The sequence below is a fragment of the Poecilia latipinna genome, unplaced genomic scaffold (assembly GCF_001443285.1).
Source record: "Poecilia latipinna isolate Pla-1442-1.1 unplaced genomic scaffold, P_latipinna-1.0 Scaffold20, whole genome shotgun sequence".
NCBI lineage: Eukaryota > Metazoa > Chordata > Actinopteri > Cyprinodontiformes > Poeciliidae > Poecilia > Poecilia latipinna.
Window position 1 is genome coordinate 649,181 of NW_015112636.1, and position 21,391 is coordinate 670,571.

Sequence of the window (21,391 nt, forward strand, 5' to 3'; positions counted from 1 at the left end):
GTGTGTGTGTGTGCGTGTGTGTGTGTGTGTGTGTGTGTGTGTGTGTGTGTTGGCTGACACAGATGACTCTGAAGCGAGGATGTGATAAACACCCTGGGCAGGGGGATCTCCGTCCAGGAGTGGGCTCCATGTTTTAGCGGTGAAGTCATTGGGGAAAAAAGCCTGGTCGGACTGGAGGAGGAACAAACACACGCTCACTCAAACACGCAGACAGATATTACCTGCAAACATTTCTCACGCGAGTCACTATTTTACCCCCGTGTTAGCCGAATGACCCGCTCCTCAGGCTCCCATCATCTGATCAGATTTGCAGGTTTACTCCCCGCAGCCGGCTTGTAAAGAGACGCTCAGAGCGTTTTGTTTTGTGCACAGAGACGGTGAGGAGGTCAGAGTTTCTGTACCACCGCCTCACCACCCTGCGTGTGTGTGTGTGTGTTCTTCTCGCAGCGTTGCTGCTGTTATGTTAGGTGTGAACTATGGCCCTGTGGAGCATTGGGTAACAGTAGTGATTGCCTAACCCTGTTGTTGTGATGATGTCGTAACCCGTTGGACCTGGCCAGCGTTTGGCTGTCATGGGAGCCGTTGTTCTCCATCTTCCTCTGCCCGGGACGTAGCCCGCGTGTGTCGTCCTGTGACTGTGCCTCTGTGTGTGTGTGTGTGTGTGTGTGTGTGTGTGTGTGTCAGGATTTCATGAACATGAGGAACAAGAAGCCGGGAATCCTAAAGGTGGCACACTCACATGTCAAAGGTCACTTCTGACTCGAAGCCTTTGGAATTTAGCGTTCGCAGAACGAACACAGGACATCCAGACATGCTCCATTCTCCATGAACAGAAGCAGGAAATGATAGTTCATTAAAAAAAAGGGGGAAAAAAAGAAACGAGATGACTGAAATGCTGCTCACAAATTAACCCTTCAGAACAATAATCAGGAAGCAGACAGCTGGGGGATTTTCCCTCCTTTCTTTACTTACTTCACATGAGATTTTTTTTCCCTCCACATCCTTCCAGATTATTGAACACATATTTCAGAAAATATCAGCAGAGCTTAAATTTTTTAATTTGTAAGTGTGCTGCACAGAACTCAATCTACCACAAGTTTTTATCAGAAACCTGGAGAAATGAATGTGTTTGTTGCGTGATTTCCTCCATGCAATTTTATCCAGTTGATTACTTCTTTTCCTTTTTATTTTTCAATTTATTTTTTTGCTGGAGTTTTTTGTTTTTTTTTTACGCTTTAACAGCCATGCAAATCGTGTGTGTGGGTGTATGTGCTCAGGGATTTAAACGTGGTGCAGTATTTTTTACTTCTGTGACAGAGCTGTCATATTTCACAGAATACACTGATTCCGCCTGACAAACAGTTTAATAATTGTTGCTTTGGGATGAGCTGCAGAGATGTGCTGTGTGAACGCAGGGAGGGAAAGCTGAAGAAAGGATTGTGTTGGTGGTATTATAGGAAGGTGGCAGAGCTTTGGTTTCTCCTGGATCTCAGGATGAGATCAGTTCATGTTCAAAAAGTGTTGATCAAACTGAGCAGGGTTCATCTGACTGTACTCTCAAAATGAGGCGGTATTACCGTGTTTAGAGGAAAGCAAAGACAGAAAATAGGGTGTGAGTGGATCGTAAGTGATGTGCGTTCTGGTTCCCTTTAAATCTCTGTGGTTAAATACATTAAAATCTAACCTAACACTATTTTAAAAATCTATGTTTGCATCTATGTATGAAAAGAGACAACAACAAAAACATTAAGTTTGAGTATCTGATTTATTTCATTATGTCACCTTTCAGTTTGCAAAGACATGTATTCAAATCCCTCTGGTGAAATAATTTAATGCACAAAATCAGCTTCAGGCAGGAAAAACAACATAAATTACTTTTTACTATTTACTATAATGCTATTGTTAATTTTTAGCAGCAACTCTTCAAACAACTTTTGGCTTTTTACAAAAATTAATTGCAAAAGAAAATATACAATGTGATTTTGTGACATGAAAAATGTAAAATCTAAAATAGACTTTACACACACACACACACACACACAGATATACATATATATATATATATATATATATATATATTTTTTATTTTTTTTCCTTTTTTCTGGGTAGTTAAAATAATTAAACTTGTTAAATGTTTTAGAGGATCCACATGTGGGAAGTGTTACAGTTTTTCAATAAAATATTTACAGCCTCTTTAAATTTTCCTTGCTGTTATTATTTCTGCTTTTCCTCATTCCTTATCTGCAGCTTTCTGAAGAGACTAACACACACACACACACACACACACACACACACACACACACTCCAAATTATTTTAGTTTATTATTATTTTGTTCTTTTTGATTGATTCAAAAAAAGTCAATAATTTCATATTGTCACAAGCACTCAAAGGATTATCATGTGCACCAAACACCAACATGCATCATTTATTTGTGTTGTTATTAATATATTTGACAAAATCACAAAAGAGTCGACTTAGTTTGTCAGTGACGGACACAGAAGTGGGGCACACCTTTGTGGCACATGCAGAACAATTTTGTCCCACCTTGTACACTTAACGTTATGAGTGTGATCTTTATTTTCACAACTTTGAATTTCATGACATTTACAGCACTAAATTAAAAGAATACTGAAAGCATCACATTTTACTCGACACAGAATTGAAACACAGTTTCAATTCCAAAAGGAGGATTTATAGTTTTTCAGAAATTTTCTGCATGAATTTCCTTATTCCTCTTTTTACCTAAGCAGAGTTTCCTCTATTCAAATCAGTTGATAAGTTGTACTGATTTGGTTTTTGCTTGACATGTAGGACATTTTGTTGCTGTTTTACGTTTTTAAATAAACATGACTCTACTCTTCCGCTTCAAAAAAAAAAAATCTCCTGAAAATAATTACTGTTACATTTTCCAACAATTTACTGAACATGAAAAAAAAAAAACTGAGTTTACAGTTTTTGCTCTGTACTTTCTCAATGTTTTTTTTTTCTATCCATTTCCAGGTTACAAAAAGAAACAGTGTGTAAATCCCATCTAACAGAATAATAACTTGGTCTTGGACCATTAAGATCTCCTTTGTCACAGAAAGATGTTCAGCACATGTACTCACAGATAAATTCTCAACACACCTACAAGAGGAATTCCTGAATCCAGCTTTGTCCACGAACCCTGTCAGGAAAAAAGAAGTGTATATTCCCAAAAATAGAAAAATGACCAGACATATAAAGCAGAGACCCGTGGACTGTGTGGTTGTGTTTTCTGCAGCAGACTGTAAGCTTTGAGCTTCTTTGTTGGTGGATTTGCTCGGCTCATGACTCAGTGTTGCTCATCGTGTAGGAGATGATTCGCCCGCCATTTCTGAAAACTCTTCTTGTCTCTTTGTTCTTACCTCTGTGCTTTAACACGCCGAGTGAATGTATATCTTCAGAGCTTTCTAAAACTTTCCATCTAGTCACACTGATATTGGGGTTTTCTTCAGATCCAAATTCTTTATTTTAAGTTTGTTGGGAATCTGCTCAAATTGGGGGGATGGGGAATTTGAAGGCTAGTTTTTCCCTCCAAAAAAAACAAACTTTTTTTTTTCTTTTTTCTTCTTTTTTTTGTGCCATGAGGTTCTTAACATAAAATACACCAGAGTCCAATCCAAAGAGTTCTGTTTCATGTTCCTCTCTACAAGTCGGATGTGAACTACCTGTAATAAAGTTAATCATTAAGGGAACTCCTCGTCGTAAACACAATCATTTAACACAAAGTGTTTCTTTTCTCACCGTAAGATAGAGGTGTGTACACGTATGAGTGTGTCTGTGTGTGGGATGGGGAGGAACGGAAATGACTTGCCTCCTCGAGAGAAAGTTATCAGCCATAAACCCAACCGTATGTGACACGGCTGCCCACGCAAAGAGCTGCCCTAAAATCTTTGATGTGCCTCGGAGCTTTGATGGTGGCTGCCCCATGCGAATAAAAAAAAAAAAAAAAAAAAGATGCATACGTGGAAAAGGAGGAATGCGTTGATCTGAAACTCTGGGGGGGGAGAAGTGTTGCATCCATAAAAGAAAATTAGTGGAGGTCTTTGTGTGTATTTGTTTAGAGATTAATCACTAACTCCAACTCAGGGATGGGCCACTGATTCGCTATTCTAGGCCATTCTCTGCAGTCTCTCACATCATTTTTTTTTTTTTTCCTGAAGCGTGTGTAAGAGGGTAAGGAAAGGGGTGGTGGGGTTGAGGGAGGGGGCCGAAGTAGAATGCTTGTAGTCGATGACTGCATTTTGTAAAGGGTTTCCTAATATGGGCTGTCTTACAGCAGCGGCCCTCCCCCAGTGGGCCGGACCCTGCGGGTCTCAGCCAGTGGCGTCGCGGCAAGGGTACGACTCACTTCCTCATTAATTGGCTGAAACCAGTTCTTACAGGAACCGCCTATGATAAATGTGAGAGTTCTGAGAAGTCATTCATTTCTCCTCGCTGCAGCGGCAGAGGAGGCACTGCAGGGGAGGTGAACGAGTTCACCGATGTGAGCGAGTGAGAGAGAGCGTAGAGCGGGAGAGGAAGCCGAGAGAGAGAGTGTGTGTGTGTGTGTGTGTGTGTGTGTGTGTGTAGAGGCGAGCTGAGCAGGAAAATGTGACTGACTACTGGTGCCGCAGCTGCCGCATGAGGACCATGAGGCCAACTTTTATTTTTACCCCCTTTTTTTTGTCAGGTTTCTGGTTTGTTTTTGAGTGTTATTGCCGGTTTTTTTTTTTTTTGTAAATCTGTGAGTTTATGGTGTGTGTGTGCGGGGATGATGAGCGGTGACGGGGGTTGCACTCGCTGCTCTCTCCCCCGTCTTTCTCTCTCCTCGGAGAGAGGAAGCGGGGCCGGCTCTGTACAGTACCGGAGACAGGACGGCATGCCTCCCTTTGTTGCTGCCCTTGGGCTGGTGAGTAACAATGATGTGACGTGATTTGTGCCCCCCCCTCCCACCCACCGCCTCCCCTCCATCACCCCACCACCACCATCCTCCCCTTCTCTGTCTCTTTGCCCCCCACCCCTCCACCTCTTCCCTCTCTTTCTGTTTCTCCTCTACCTCCACCCAACCCGCTCATCCTCCTCTTGTCGGTGGAAACAGCGCTGTTCCTCTGCTGGGTGCGGCACTGCAGAAGCCCTTCAGGGAGTACTTGGAGGCCCAGAAGGCCAAGCTGCACCATGTCACCGGAGAGGGGACCCCAGCTGTAAGTATAGGGGCCTCGGGCCCCAACGCTAATCTCACTTTCTACTCATCCACACGTGCGTTCGGAGAAAAGAAAGCTCAACCTCTTTGCTTTCTGTATTTACATAACTGCCCTATTTTCAGCCTTGAACACACTTTGTTTTATTTTGTTAGTTATTAGATGTGTCATAATTTAAAAAAATAATAAATAGCAAACAGACCCAGGGAGGTAACTTCTTTAAATTTTGTTGCTTTCCGTTGAACCTGTTAGCGATCCAGTAAATTACAGAGGCGTGTTCGGGTCCCAGAATGACAGAGTGGATATTGCGCCGCCTCGGGCGGGCGGGTGGGGGGGGGAGACGGAAGAAGGAGAGGGGTGGCGGTGGGGGGTGGGGGGGTAGCGTGGGGTCCCGCTTCACCCGAACTGTACTACTGTAGCACGGGGCGTGCTGACTCATGCTCCGTCTTACCAATAGGGAAGAGTGTGTGCGAGTGTAGTCACTCCCCTATGTGTCACACACACACTTGCACTCGGTGCCCCGCCTGAACCCAGCACTAACTGTAGACCAAGCCGCCCCCCTCCACACAACACCCTCACCCTTGTGACAATCCATCAAACTCTCCCCCCCCTCCACCTTGACTAGAACAAAAAGAGCCAGTTGTAGCTGGAGCCTATTTCTTTTTTTAAAGCCGTTTTCCCTCTTTTCGGTCCCCACCCCCCTCCCCCTCCCGTTTGTATACTTAGTGATTCATTGAGAACGATTTTTTTCGTCTTTTTTTTTTTTTTTAAAGTGTGTACGAGGAAGGAGAAGGAATAAAGAGGGTAGACTTTGAGTTGGACAAGGACAGATTAAGGCATTTTCTAGAACAATGTTCCTTTTTTCTTGTAACCCGAGCCTCCAGCAGTTACGGGGGAGAGGAGCGAGGCAATTTAACTCGGTGGAGGCAGGCTGCAGGCTGGGGTCACCGGGGGCGTTACAGGAGGGAGGACGGCGGGGGCTGCCGCGTGTTTTATTACCCCTGATCTCTATCTGTCCTGCACATGGAGCTGGATCCCCACCTAGCCTACAGCATCAGGAGCGGAGGGGAAGAGCAGAGTGGAGGGGGGGGTGCTGCTGCTGCTGCTGCTGCTGCTGCGTGTGGTGGTGTTGGTGGGAGGAAGAAGGGGGTGGCCCTCCTTTTTACTGACCGAGCTCTTCTCCTCTCTCTCTCTTTCTCTGTGGCTCCTGGCAGGAGGAGAACTGGCTCTCGTGGCTCTTCGAGAAGGTTGTGGTCATCATGGTATGCTTCTTTGTCTGCTCCATTGTCAACTCCATGGCGCAGAGCTACGCCAAGCGCAAGCGGCACGACAAGTCCTCGGACAGCAAGACGGAGTGAGGACCAGTCGGGGGCAAACGGGGGGGAAAGATTGCGTCGGTCGGACCACCAACCTCCAAACCCTCCTTCCTTCATATCTACTCTCCCTTTTGGCTGATACCTGGTCATTATCCCAGGCAACAATCAAAAAAAAAAAAAAGTCCGACCCATCTGGTTTCTCTCTTGCATCTGTAACAACATGTTTATCTTAAACTTGGACTTCCATTCGCTAGTTTATGAAGGCTTTGCAATTTGGTAGCTATTTTGTGATTTGTGTGTCTTTTCCTCTCAAAGGTAGGTGCTTGCTTGGGATTTGCGTGACTCTATGTAGGCATCCATGCTTTTAACTATTTCTAAGTCTTCCCAAGTTTATCCCCACAGTAGAATTGTTTTAAATACTGTGTTTGCTGTCTAGTTGTTACAATACTCTTTCAGCTTTGTAAGTTGCTCTGCTCTGGCTGATTAGATCAGAAACGTAGTGAACGAGGCTTTCTTTAGAACTGCATCATTTCCACTTCTCGTCTCGCAGCTGTGGGGATGTCAGTGAATATTTTAGGCTACACATGGTGAGATAGGTGACTTCTTCTTTTGTGTGGGCTGTAGTACTTCTAGATAAGTAACGATAAATCAGTCTTGAATCACCCCCTGCTGGTCCCTTTGTCTGCCCTCATTGTTCTGCTTCCAGGAAGAGAGCGCATGAGTCAGCCTGGGGGGCTACTTTACCAGATGCAGCCGTGTGTGTACATATATTCAATCAGATCTACAACTGAGCGCGCGTGTCTGTGCGTCACACGCAGATAGCGGTTCGAGTTAGCGCGAGCCGCCTCGTCTTTTTGTGGATTAAAGCCGCTCGTGAGCGCATGCAGGCTACTACCTGACATGCTAGCTCAGAGCCGTTAAGAGAAATCTTCTCTCTTTTTTGTCTCCTCTTGTCCTTTGGAGCTTTTTGTTCGAAAAGGAGGACACCGGGCTTTTCTTTCTTTGTCGGATAACGTCAGCTGGCTCGACAATTACCCCACTGCCTTTTTCCTGTTTCTTTTTTTCATTATTTTAATCGCCAATGAAATGTGCCGTTTTCTCTCTCCGTGCTACGCTGGACTGAGAGCAGCGGGGACGCTAGCGCAGGCACAAGCAGCGGGAAGGAGGGAGGGAGGAGAAGAGAGAGAGAGAAAAAAAGCCCTCCAGCTCACAGTGAAAAGCGTCTGTGCCGTTACCTCAGCTGAACCCTCGAATGAACTCGTTGCACTCCCCTCAGTCACGGAGCCAGGAGACGAATCACTCGAGTAGATTCAAAACAGAGGGGTACTGTTGGGTGAACTGAACCCTGTGCTCCGCAGCGGCTCTAGTCGAGAACATTCACATGTCCTCCTTTTTCTTTTTCTTTTTTTCCCTCTTTCCTTGCAACACGGTAAGTCGGATTAGGATTCTCTCTCTCTCTTTTTAAAATTCATTGTTCTGTGTGTGTGTCCATGCATACGTCTTCAGGCATGTCCGTCACTCTCTCGGCCTGTCAGATAGCTTATCAGACTGGTGTTGGCTGTTAAGATTGCAAGGCGACAACAGTCTGTAGGCTGTCTGACATTTCGGGCTCTTTCATCTGACCAGCATCCTGTTGTGTCCTCCTCCTCCTCGTCCTCGTTGGTATTATCATTGTTTCAGTTAGCATCAGTTCCCATTCAGAGGTGTGTGCCCCGCGATGTCACTTCCCCTTTCTCCCAACCGCTTGCGAAACGTCGGAGATGTGACTCTATTGTTTATTTCCTCCACGCTGACGTCCGTGAGGGTTTTTATGTGGCTTTGTGTGAGGAACTGTGTTTGAGAATGCAGATGCTTGTGTGTGTGTTTGCGTGTGTGTGTGAGCTGACTCTGTCTTTTTTTTAAATTTCCAGAGAATCCAGACAGTACACACCTCATTGCAAAACATCACATTGTGACACCCGGCCTTAGGTATAGTACACGCAGTGCTCAATCGGCCTCCTCCTTCCCCTTTTTTTTTAACACTTCCCTCTTCTGTTGCAATGAAAACTTTCTTCTGTTGCTCAATACTCATTTTTGTACGAGGTAGCACTTTATTAGAACAACCCTGTTGATTTATTTTATTTAATTTTTTTTTACCCACAAGTGAGTAAATATACAAATCTGAAATTAGTCTGACCTTCCCCCCTCACCCCCCATTTTTGAGCAAACAAATTGAACTTTCTTTAGGTTGTAAAAGTAAAATCACTGAGTTAAGCTGGAATGCCTTGCTGTCATAAGGAATGTTTTGCTTGGCCTGTTTCAGGATGTCCTGTTCCAAGAGGGAGCCCCTTTTGGCTCAACTAACCTGAATGTGTTTGTATAGAAACTCAGTTCATATGTTTCAGGGTGAGTTCCTGTTTATGATGAATGTCTGTAAAAAAAAAAAAAATAATAATTTAAACTTGTGTGTATTGTGTTATCTTTAATAAAGCTGAAATAAAAAAAAGAAAGAAAAGAAGAGTGGTGTTGTGTTTCTTATGTGATGAGTCTTGACAACACTGCCGGGTCCACGCTGACCCTGGAGCCTCTGAAGAATCTCACATGTCAGCCAAGAAAGAGGGATAGGGAGGATAGTGAGTCCCTCACAACTCCAGTTTCCACATCTAGTGTTTCACGTCCAAACGGTTATCACATTACTGATTTGCGCCTGCCGCGCTGACATCATCTCCATTTCAGAATCCAAGCCAGAACTTAGCTGTTAGTTCTGAATTATGGCAGCACTGCATTTATTTCATACTTTTTTTTAAAAAAAGGAAATCTGTGAAATTTTGCACTATTTTCTGTTGACATGTAGCAAGAAAAAATCTGATTTAATCAAATATTTTTGAAATATTCCTTATTGTCTGACAATGGGGTAAATTTAGGAAATAATCGAAACCTCTTGCACAAAATACTATTTTAAAAATGACAAAATCTTAGATAAAATCTGTACACATTTCTAAACACCCATAAAACAATTAGAGAAGTTGTACGTGTAAAACTGGAAGCCTATTCTCAGGTATTTCCATTTGCATGAGGGAAACTTCCTTATCTTGATGGTGCATGCTGCTGCTACGCCTGACTTCAGACCAGACTTGTTTAGGAACCACGCAGCATCATCCGGTATCCTGCGGTCCAATGTGTGGAACCTGTTCTGGGGTCGATCTGCGCTGCTCCCATATCGGCCACACCCAGAGCACCGGCAAGATGGACCCGTTCCCACCCTCCCATCCTCGCCCTGCCTCTGGGGGCTCCGCTTGGAGCCTTCCCTCCCTCCAGCTTTCAGATTGTACCTGTTCAAACAGGCGGCTGGACTGAGATTCTAATAATGCAATAATGACCCCACCTCCAGAATCACTGTCTCCCACCTCCTCCTCCTCCCTCTCGGCAGACTAACCACCGGGGGATGCTGAAATATCACTGACTTCATCCACCACCCACCCACGAGCCCACTCTGCATTTGGTTATCCACTTAGTTCCTTTCACACTCTGTCTCATTAAATTATGCTGACCGGGTGGATTTCTGTCTGTTTATATATATATATATATATATATATATATATATATATAAAGCTTCTTTGTTTTTGTGAGTAGTGAGTGAAAAATGTAAAAATTCAGACGTAGAAATCAAAAAAGGTTTTGTTTTCATTTCAAACTGAATTGTTAAAATTTGGTAATCTGATCTGGTTATGATCTAATGTGCAGTTGAAATGTGTGGAAGGCTTTTAACTTTTGGAGTATCAATTTTATAAGTTGTATACACTTTATTTCTTTATCCATATATTCCAACCAGCACAGTCTTGATTTTTAGGACCATCAATCAGAGTAAAGAGTTAAAAGTGCAGCAAGAGAAGGAGAAAGTTCATATTATTACATCAGTCATGATGGGCGAGGATTAGCCTAGACTCCAACATCTCTCTGTCTGACTTTCTATACAGATAAACATTTTTAAAGAGGAGCAGCAGAGGCAAATCAGGTGGATTAGCAGTGCTTGTCAACAACAGATGGTTTCATCCAGGACACTTTGGAATATCGTCTCTGCGGCCCGGAAATCGAGTTTCTAACAGTCGCTGAGTCAGAGGCTTCCTAAGATTTGATGTAACATTGGCTGCTACTGGAAATCCTTTGAGCCCACAGCATCACAACTTTTTTCAAGATACTTAGATGTTAAGAGTTATGACCATATATCATTCCCCTTTGGGATGAATAAAGAATGTTAACATTAATTAACAGAAATTAGTAATGACAACACCGTTTGAAAAGAGGAATAATCACTCAGAAATGATCAAACTACAAGACGAATATCTAAACTAACTCACATATCCTATGTCCTGCTGCTAACTTTTCTTAGCAGGATATAGGAGCTTGTCAGTACTTCTCTAACAATCATCATAATAATAATAATAATAATAATAAAGTATCAGTTCCAGATTTTTCACTTATAAAAAACTGAAAATCTCGTGCTACAAGTGAAAAAATCTGCCAGTGAAACTAGTACTTTTTTACATTACGTAATTGTGATGAATGAATTTATTGTTTGTCGCTATACACATGTACAATGAGATTAAAGATTTAGTTAATTTGTTATTTGTGTAAAACATGCTCCTGTATCTCACTGAAAAGTTATTGAAAGTTAATTTCTCGTCTAAGTGTATCATATAAACTATTTGCATTAAAAACTAGACAAAAACTACGTGGTAAAATGTTGTATTTTTGCAGTGAAGACAAACCTTTAGACATTTTGTCATGTTCCAGTCACATAACTCCGCGTGTTCTTGTTTGAATTTGATGCGATGGGCCAACACAAACCATGACATAACTGTAGAGTGGAGAAGAAGAAGAAAATGTTTTTAAATTTGTTAGCTAAAAAAAAACAACAACAAAAAACAGTGGAATCCTGGGAGGGTAATGATTGAGCCTGCAGCGGTGGTTCTGGTTCTAGCAGAGCAACGAACCCGAACCTTCAGCCATAGAATGACGCAATGGTTTAGATCGAGACACGTCCATGCGTTAGAACGTGGCCCGGTCCAGACCCGAACGGAAGCTGGTGTCACCCGATGTTCTCTATCCACCCGACTGAGGTCGAGATATTTACTGAAGAATGAGCAAACATTTTCATCTGCAGGTATGCAAAGCTGGTGGAGACGCCAACGACGTGCAGCTGTAATAGCATTAAAAGGCCGCGTCTAGTCAGGGTAGCTGAAAACTACGGAGCCCTCCAGGGGACATGGGGATTTTTTTTTCTTTTGCGTTCCCTCGCAATAATCTACCGGTCAGTTCTTGCGGCATAATTGAATACTGTAAGCCTTTCTTACGGTGGCCGCCGTACTTTTGATCAAAAGTATTGCGAGGGAACGCAAAAGAAAAAAAAAATCCCCATGTCCCCTGGAGGGCTCCGTAGAAAACCAAATCAGGCCGCGGACTGTTTTGATTTTTATTTGTAGAAAAACCAAAAGCAATACTTTTTTTTTTGTCTCGCTTCGGAATTATCCATAATTTATATGTTGGTACTGAATACAAACACAACGCAAAGACTTTTTTTCCCGGCTGTGATCAAATTTTAAACAGCACGAGTCTGAAATGCACTGTATTCATATCTGAGGATATTTCACGCGTTTGTGTTTAAACGGGGCATCGGGTTTATAAATAAAAAAAGAAGAAAAAATCAGTAAAAACCACCCAGCTTAAACCATGAGGCGCTGGGATTAAGAAGTGCCTGACTTATCTGTTCCCCTGTGTTAAACACATGCCTGTAAGCACTCGTTCATCATAACTGTGGTTAGCGCGGAGACCCGGCTCCAAAGGCCTTCGCTTCCTTTCTTGTGGCTTTGGCATGGCAAGATCAAACAGGCTTATCAGCGGCTTCATACCCATCGTGATTCACTTCATCTGGGAGAGGAGAGTTTCTTTTAATCAGATCACAAGGCCACCTCACAGTGATAGATTGACTGCCGAACATATCAGCAGCCACTTTGGCCCCCTGCTGAAGATTTACAAATGATCTAAACGCTGCCATTCAAAGCATATCTGCGATATGACGATCCGTGTGTTGGATCTGGTTGGACACATGAAAACACATCCGTCCGTGTTGAGCAGAAATAACCCATGATGTGTGGGTATTTTAACAGCATAGTTTGGCAGAACCCTCTGCTCTTCCTGTCCACACGAAACCAGTATGGCAGACGCTTTAATGCCTGGTGCCAAGAGGCACTGCTGGGGTATTTTATGCAGGTCTTTCAAAACTTGAGAACAACTGCAGTTGCAGCTGACGTTGGGAAAAGAAAAAAAAAAACCCAAGGAACCACAGGGCAGATTTAAAGAAACATGACAGTAATAATTACTTCAAGAGATAAAAATAGGCAAAATGTCTGTTTTCTTTGTGGGGAAATAAATGAGGCGACGATAAACCATTTCTACCTTTTTTCTTCCCCCTCCGCCCCCCTTTCTACTTATAGCAGGGAGGTTATCCCATACAACTCAATTGACAAATGAATCAATCTGTCAGAGAAAAGGAAGAATTAAAAAGATGTATTGACCTGGTTGCACGGCCTGAAGCTAACACTTAGTTTGAAGCACCTTTTGGTTCAGTTGTGTTTAGCTGGAGTCAACATCCCACTTATATACGCCTCATCTGCCCAGCGAACATTCCCCATCAGATTCTCATGACTTCTCTTGTCCACAACCCCGACTTCATGCGAAACCACAGATTTTCTGTTAAGCTTAGTTTTTTTTTTTGATGAAACCGTCACTGATTCATTTGTACTGTGAGCTCCTTCTGACTCTTTGAATCTTCTCTACAGCCCATGGCTTTAACCAAAATGTGGGTTTGAGTTTTTTTTAATTCTTTACATTTCCACTCATAACAGATTTCAACCAACCACGTTTATTTGTACAGCACATTTCAATAACAACGCCATTTAAAGTGCTTTACACCAAGAAAACATATAAACATCACAAACACATCATACAGTCAACAACTGTGCTAACCAGTAACAGACATGCCGTCATTAAAATGATCAATAGACATTAAATATGTTGATCAATGTTACATTTATTGTGGTTCGATAGCAACTCTAAACAGTCAAGTTTTAAGCCTTGATTTAAAGGAGCTCAGTGTTTCAGCTGTTTTGCAGTTTTGAGGCGCGTAGAAGCTGAATGCTGCTTCTCCGTGTTTGGTTCTGGTTCTGGTGACACAGAGCAGAACCAGAACCAGAAGACCTGAGAGGTACAACAACCTTCTTCTTCTTTTTCTTTTTTTTTTTACATCGCAAAAAAAACAACAACTTTCATTTCAACAAGGGTGTGTGCACCTACAACACCCCCCCTCAGGTTCTGTGCTGCATTAAAAACGATGGAGAAAACCCATTAAAAAGAAGCTCCTTAGCTCGTAAGCCGACATGTCACAACAAGGCTGAGAGGAGTGGTGAAAAAAAAAACTGCGTAAATCTTTGTCATTTACTTCTTTTCTTTTTTTTCTGTTTTACTGCCAGCTTACCTTTTATGTGTTGATGTCATTCGGGTGTGTCAAACACTCAGAGGGAATTTGACTGGTGCTCGGCAAGCCCGACAAGGTACAGCACGCCTGGGAGCAGGGTGGGTGTGAAATTGTAGATATTTGCCTAGGAATAACACGGCTCTTGGACGTGAGAAGCTCTGAGTAAGCCCGTGGAATGCGTGCTATCTGACAGCAGCAATCCACCTCTGCAGCAGCTTCTCCTCAGGTTTTGCTTACGCACAGCTTCGCACACCGTCTCGGGGTTCTGTGTCATGACATGATGCCATCTTCAAAATATTACTCAGGAATGCAGCACAAGCATACCGGCCATGGCAGTGTGTGTTCTTTCTCGGCTTTCCTACGCAAAATTAGGCAACGCCGGAATGAAGTGGAAAAACCGCCGGTAGCTGCATAGCGAACATGTGAGAAGCACCTTGATTTATGGCGGGTTTGGGAAACGCTGTGTTCATTGTCAATGATAAGGCAAGCGTCAATCTGCAAAGAAGGGTCAAAAAGCAAAACAGGAAGCCTGATTTTAAGGGGCACTGTTGTGTAAAATCAACTTTTTTGAGCTACACATCGTGTTATTCCCACATCAAAAACATACCTGGAGTGTTGCTTTGATTTTTTTATGTATGTTTGAGAAATCCTTTAATTGCCCATGGCAACCGTTCAGCTGTGCAAAACGATTGTGGGGAACCAAGCACCGCCTTCGTGGACAAAGCTCCTCCTCAGCACCGCAGTTTCCAAGCTTCCACCTCACAGAGCACCGATTCCTGCTCAGCTCCTTCAGACTAGCCAGCTGCAATTAGCAAATGCCTGGTGGAACTGCTCATCTGCTGAGTTCATTATACGGAGTTTCAGAAAGAGCAGCAGTTTTTAAAGAGACGGAGGCATTATTTCAAATATCAAGGTGTTAAATTAGGAAGTTAAATAATGCATTTTTATAACAACTGAAGGTAACAAAGTTACTTAACTGCACTATGTGCCTGGAAAATTACATATTATTGCCCCTTAAAACTTAAATTGTTTTTTCTTTCTCATGACAATCCAATTAGTAGCAATTTAAAAGTTTCTAAAAACTTTTTTTGGGCGGTTCTGAGTTGATAAGCCCCTTCACCAAGTCATACCTCCATTTCACACCAAAGCATTCCAATTTTATTTCCTCCATCTTCTATTCCACACTCTTAGGCAGTACTATTTCATGTCCATGTTACCTTAATTGTCTTTTCCGTTTTAAAAATATTTTTTCTATACTCTATTTTGATTGGTTGTGGGTTCCCATTCATGGTTTGGGCCATTTGACTCTGAAATAGGACCAATTATGATCCCTGATTGGACCAGAATAACTGTGACTGACCTCAAACAGGTAGATATTTAACAGGAGTCATAAAGCTACATTTTCTTGCAGCAGCAGGATGGAACATTACTTAAAGGTGAGCACAACACGTCCCCTGCCTATCAAATGAAAGGATAGTCCAAGTAAAACTAAATGTGAAAAGATTAAACGACCACCCTCTTTTTCGGAAGGGAAAAGCAGATGATGAAACTCAAACCTTGCACATCTAACCAGATTCTGCTATTCCATTTTAGCGCCTGGATGTCAACATGGAGGAGACTTTTTTCTTTTCCGTTAGATGTGAAACTAAACTGGACATTTTCCTCTGAATAAGTTTAAATCTTGTTCAACAAATGTAAGACAAATGGTGATATGTCTTTGCTGATTTTAGCAAATATTTTGTTTCTGTGTTTTTAACGTGATGTTAAAGCATGTAAAAACAAGTCAAGGCTTAAGTATTTTGTTATTTTGAACCTTACAGTAAAATGTAATAAATACAAATTTAAAAGTTAGTTTTTTATGGCTTTAGATCAACTCACCTTTGTTTGCTCTCCAACACTGCCGTTTCATCTCAGGCCAGCACTTTCTCCTCATGTACCAATTCATTGCCAAAATGTTAAAAACTCATTCTGAATTTATTAAAGTATATATTTTAGATTACTTCTACTAAAGAACCTGAAAGATTGACCCATGATTAAACCAAAAATAAATCTGTGCAACTGGATGCTGGCAGGTGACACAAGTGCATCTCAATAAATTAGAATATAATTGAAAAGGTCACATTAGGCTCCTGGGTTCGGTCTATTCTGGGGTTCCTGTCCACCAGATTTGGATCCGTTGGACAGGAGGTTCCACCGGATAGTCAAGTCTCAGATTCAAAAGGAACAGTGTGCTTTTCCACCTAGCCGTGTGGCACGTTACCAGCTCTACACCTTCAGCAGGGTCTTGGACAGTTTTGATGAGGGGGACAGGTGCTCATGTATAAAAAAGGGGCTCCTTATGTGGCAGTTGGAACAGCTGGCTGCTTTAGTAGGGTGGGATTTATTACAGGCATGTATTTCAAAAGGGCACTTTTTGTCTAGAGGAAAAAGAACAGGTGCTCTAGCACCACCTAGTGTTCTCTTTGTACACGTCCTCAGTCTTAGATGATTCATGGAAGTTCATGGGAGTTCATCCAACCAGTTTACATGAGTTTGATATGCCCTGTGGTCGGTACTTAAGGAGTATGGGTTACCAGGTCCCTTGATACGGGTCTTATTTCCCTGTACGATCAATGTCAAAGCTCGGTTCAGATCTCTTTTTGGTGGCCTCAGCATAAGGGTCTCTGCTTTTTGCAGATGATGCGGTTCTGTTAGTTACATCAGACCGTAATTTACAGCCTTCACTGGAGTATGAAGCAGCACCTTAAATCCAAAACAAACAGCTGTTCTTTCCCTTATCTCTGGTTGCGAGATTTGGGTAGTGACCGAAAGAACGAGATCATGGATACAAGGAGCCAAAATGAGTTTTCTTCTCTTCGTGTATGGGCTCTTCCTTAGGTGAGAGGTTCGGTCAACTAGCAGAAACTCAGACTAGAGCCTCTGCTCCTCCACATTGAGAGGAGTCAGTTGAGGTGGCTCGGCCATTTGGATACTTCCCTAATCCTCTCAAGGGAATGTGTTCCAGGCACATTCCTTTGGGAGGAGATCCAGAGGAAGACCCTGGAGCTGGATGGATCATGTTTCTCACATTGGTTTGGTAACATCTTGGGATTCCCTCAGAGGAGCTGCCCTAAGTGGCTGGTGAGAGGAAAGCCTGGCGTACTTCATCTGAACAGTCAGCAGTCAGTCACCTCGTTGCAAGACATTCATATTTACACACACACACACGGCGCAGACCACCTGGGGACACCCCGTCTGCTTCAGCATACATCACGCCCTAATCTTATAGGCGTAAGAAAACGGTCAAGGACAGAGCCCCACATCTTTCTGCAGAGAACCTCCTCCAAGGAAAATGACTTTGCAGTTTCCATCCAGGAGCCATTGGCAATCTTTGTAAGAATTTTGTGAAGAATCGTTCACATGTATGTAATTCCTCATCGCTTCTAGTAAGCAAACAATTATTCCTGTGGGCTGCAGATACAAAAACCGGATAGAGGCAGCAGACAACACTGAAGTTTGAGCACATTTTCAGATAAAACACACCCACAGACGCCTGTCTTATCAGACAGCACATAGCAAAGAACTCTGTGCGAAATGACCTGGGCCTGGAGTCGAGAAGCGGAGGAGGACTCCTCCTTCAGAACAAGATGACGCAATCTTCGTCACACGACTACGTCAATGAGAGACTATTTCTGCACTTCAGATGAAGTATGGGAGAGTCTTTAGGCTGTGCCCTTTGCAAATGGATGAAAAGGTCCAATATTTTAAAAGCTATTGTATTATATTATCGGTTTATTACTGTTAATTTTTTTGATTATGGGTTGCAGCTCCCAAAATGTTTCTACTCTTACATAAAACCAGACAATCCAAGGAAATATGTACCTTTTTCAATAACCACTATACATCTGCTGCTACTATCAAAACAAACAAACAAACAAAAAAATCTCTTTTTTTTTTTTCTACTAGTCTAACCTCTGTTTTGAGGCACCTCCTCAAAACAGAGGTTGAGGAGGTGCCATCCCTGTCAAGATGCCGTCCTGGGCAGTTGCCCATGTCCACCCCATCTCAGAAACAACCACCGATCACCAGCTGTAAACCATATTCATCAAAAGTAGCATAAGCCAGCACTTGAAATATGTCACTCTGATAAATCTACATAATGTGTGAGTTGAAGGGAACCGAATTACTAAAGTAAAACTAGTTGAACCAAACTACATGTTTGTATTTGCTGACATGCATATGTTCTTCTTTGAGCCCCATACGTACTTCCTCAGAGAACAATATGGGTAGTGCACAGAATCCGTTGACAAGGCAGGAACAAAATGTTCTAGAGCGTGGTTGAGTACAGGATGTCCTCTATGTAAGTCGTGCACCTAAAGACCAACCCTGTCTTGGGTGCAGGGTGACACGAGGGGTGAATTTTTTCTGTTTCTGTGTGTGTGTGTGTGTGTGTCAGTGTCTGAAGCTCTGATCTGGGTTCGTTTTGTGGAAAGCTAACACAGCATGGCTCCCATTGTTGTGATTATTATGTTAAACCAGGGTGTACTGTGGCTCCAAAGAGCAGAGCTTGCCAATGAAGAACTCAGTAAATTGAGATGATGCTGGAAACACCCAACTGCGGTGCTAACGGAGACAAAAGAAAACTGACAACTTGTTGAAGTGGTCATAAACCCTTCCTCAACAATGTGAAAAAAAACCCAACAACCTTCTGAACTCAGTGTTGTTGTTGTGTCTTTTTTTATTATTATTATATGTCAAACAAATTACAGCCAGGATTCTGTCAGAAGTGTTCCTGTGCCTTGTGTGCTCCCATCAAAGCCCCATATGACATTACTCTTACCACCTTAAGCTCTCAGCCTCTGTGGCATCAGGTTTAATTTTAGGGCTCTGCGCATACTGTGCATGAAACTTGTTTACTGTGCACAGTCTGTTTGTATCCTACGTGCCCATCAACATGCTGCAAACAACCACAAAGAGCAAACAAAACCAGACTCCACAGCGAACATGCTGTGCTCCCATGCAGATCATCTGGAAAGGCTTTCCTGCAGTGTTACTTCACCAGAGGACTTTTACTGCTTTAACAACCTCACCTGACCCTCCCCAGCGCTTTATACCCCCTGTTCTTTACTGCAGCTTTGATGCTGAGCAGCATCCATTATCATCGCCACATCGAGCCTCTCCAGCCAGCAAATCCAAACAGTCACAAACTGATATCTATTTATTTACTTATTTATTTTTCTTGTGGAGGAGGGATTTTACGTGATATTTCTGTATCAAGTAGCAAATACCGTTGATATGGATGGAAAGGGATGCAAAATTTTTATTTTTATTTTATTTATTTTTTTTAACAAATAAACTCTGAAAAGTCAGCCACGCATTAAAACAGATGCCACAAGTTTGATACATCCAAATAAAATTCATCGCCACAAATTGCCTCCAGACCCTCACCTGCTTAGTAAAAGGACTCCACCTGTGGGTAATTTCACGTATTTTTCTTCAACAAGGAGATGGAAGTGCTTCGTGAAGATTATAAAAGACGACTAAATGTAAAGGAGAAAAACAATCAAACAAACAGACGGGCATCTGGACGCCTCCCTGGTGAGGTGTTCCGTGCACATCCCACCCAGAGGAAGACCCACGCTGCAGGGACTGTGTTTCTCAGGCCTGGGAACGCCTTGGGATTCCTCCAGAGGAGCTGGTAGGGCTGGGAAGAGGGAAATCTGGTCTTTTAATGCGTAAACTGCTGCTAACTTAATGGATGGGCGCTGCAAAATGTAGTTGGTCATGTGATTTTCAAAGTTGGCGTCTATTCCGCCCGGAGGATTTTATGGCTCGATTTAACCATGTGTTTAAAAGCGTACGCTTTATATAAAGTGTTTTGTGGCACTTGGAGGCCTTTATTCCCTAATAGCTGGAGAGGACATGCAGCTTATGTTCTGTGGCTGGGAGTCGAACCAGGGACCACCGCATCGCAGACGGAAGCCTCTGCATATGGTGCGCATGTTTCACCGCTGATCCGTGTGGAGTCACGTTTATTTATTTACTTATTACTACTTTATTGAACCAGAGAAGACCCAGCGAGCATTGGGGTTTAAAATCTAATTTACAAAGATGTGCTCACAGCAATATGTTTTGCATTAGGTGTCTTTTTAAAATTATGCAAATATATTTTTACATATTTTTTTAAAACCGCCGCTATGTTGTGACAGTAATATGAGAAGCTCTTATACCTTCTTCCTGTGGTCCCAGTGCTATCTGCAGAAATCCATACAGTCAGAAGCTGAGATTCACTGAGAGCCAGGAGGAGGGTCTTTGTGCTGTCAATCCACCTTGTATACGTGCTGCTCACATCACGCCCTAATCGCCACACAATGTGTGAGAACATGTCAGATGTCTTGCAACGTTAGGTTGTTTCTCAACCATTAGCCTGTTCGCACTGTGTAGGGGCACAGAGTGAGCAGCGTGCACAAGAGCATGATTGACATCGCTAAGACCTTCCTCCTGGCTCTGATTGGTTGTTTCTGTGAGCGGTGCATTTCTGCAGCTGGCAGTAGGACCACAGGGAGGAGGTAGAGGAGCTCGTTCTTTTTTCCACAGGTTTTCTGTCTTAAACTGTCGTAACAAAGTGGCGGGATAATTCCTGGACACGTTGCCAGTCCAGTGCATGGCAACACAGAGACACACTCTTGCACATGCACAGGAAGAGCATTCAAAGTCTATGCAGAAAGACCCCAGACCTGCAGGCCACACATGCATTCAGATAAAACAAAAGTAAACTGAAATCGCCAACTCCTTCAGTCATCAGCCCAAAGCGACTGTCTCCTCATACTGAGCACAGGAACACAAAACAGTGTTGTTGATATGCAGAATGACTGGGGGGTGGAGGGTGAAAGAAAACACAAACCCGACCTCAAGTCATCACACGGAACCTCCACCGTCTACTGGTGTCTAGTCTGCTGCTTTTCTCTGCATAAACAGAACCGAGAACACACGCAGGAAACAGATTTTTGTCATCCACCGGAGCTGGTCTTCATCACGAGGCAACAGAAGTAAAACAAACCCTGTGGATGGGATTGAAGCCAGTGGTCAAAGTGAAGCTGCCCAGCAGGGGACGTAGGGGGCTTTCCTCAGGCAGAAGGGAAAAAAAACCAAAAAAACTTTAGATGAACCCCCACCTCTCTACCTAACCACACAAACCCACAGTAAAAGAAGCTGCGGTGACGACTGGTCTTCCAGATTCAAAACTGTGGACAAGGAGGGGATTTCATGTGAAAATGGTTTTATTTTTTCACTGTGATATCAGGTCAGATGCAGTGTAAATAAGTTGCTTTGTAAACAAATCCTTATCAGTCAGCGTTCTCTGCCGCCTCCAGATTACATC

The 21,391-nt window shown here is 43.0% G+C and overlaps 1 protein-coding gene across 3 annotated transcripts in view; it reads left to right on the forward strand.

Annotated features, from left to right (window-relative positions):
* The window catches only part of LOC106949302 (vacuole membrane protein 1-like), a 90,374-nt gene extending 83,635 nt beyond the window's left edge, over positions 1–6,739 (forward strand). For 2 of the 3 annotated variants that reach the window (XM_015035468.1, XM_015035462.1), the window contains exons 11-12: positions 5,103–5,205; positions 6,417–6,739. In XM_015035468.1, the coding sequence (XP_014890954.1) occupies positions 5,103–5,205; positions 6,417–6,560 (247 nt within the window). In that variant the 3' untranslated portion in view covers positions 6,561–6,739. The remainder of the gene's footprint in view (positions 1–5,102; positions 5,206–6,416) is intronic. The other variant, XM_015035477.1, reaches the window with a different exon arrangement.
* The last annotated feature ends 14,652 nt before the right edge of the window (positions 6,740–21,391 follow it).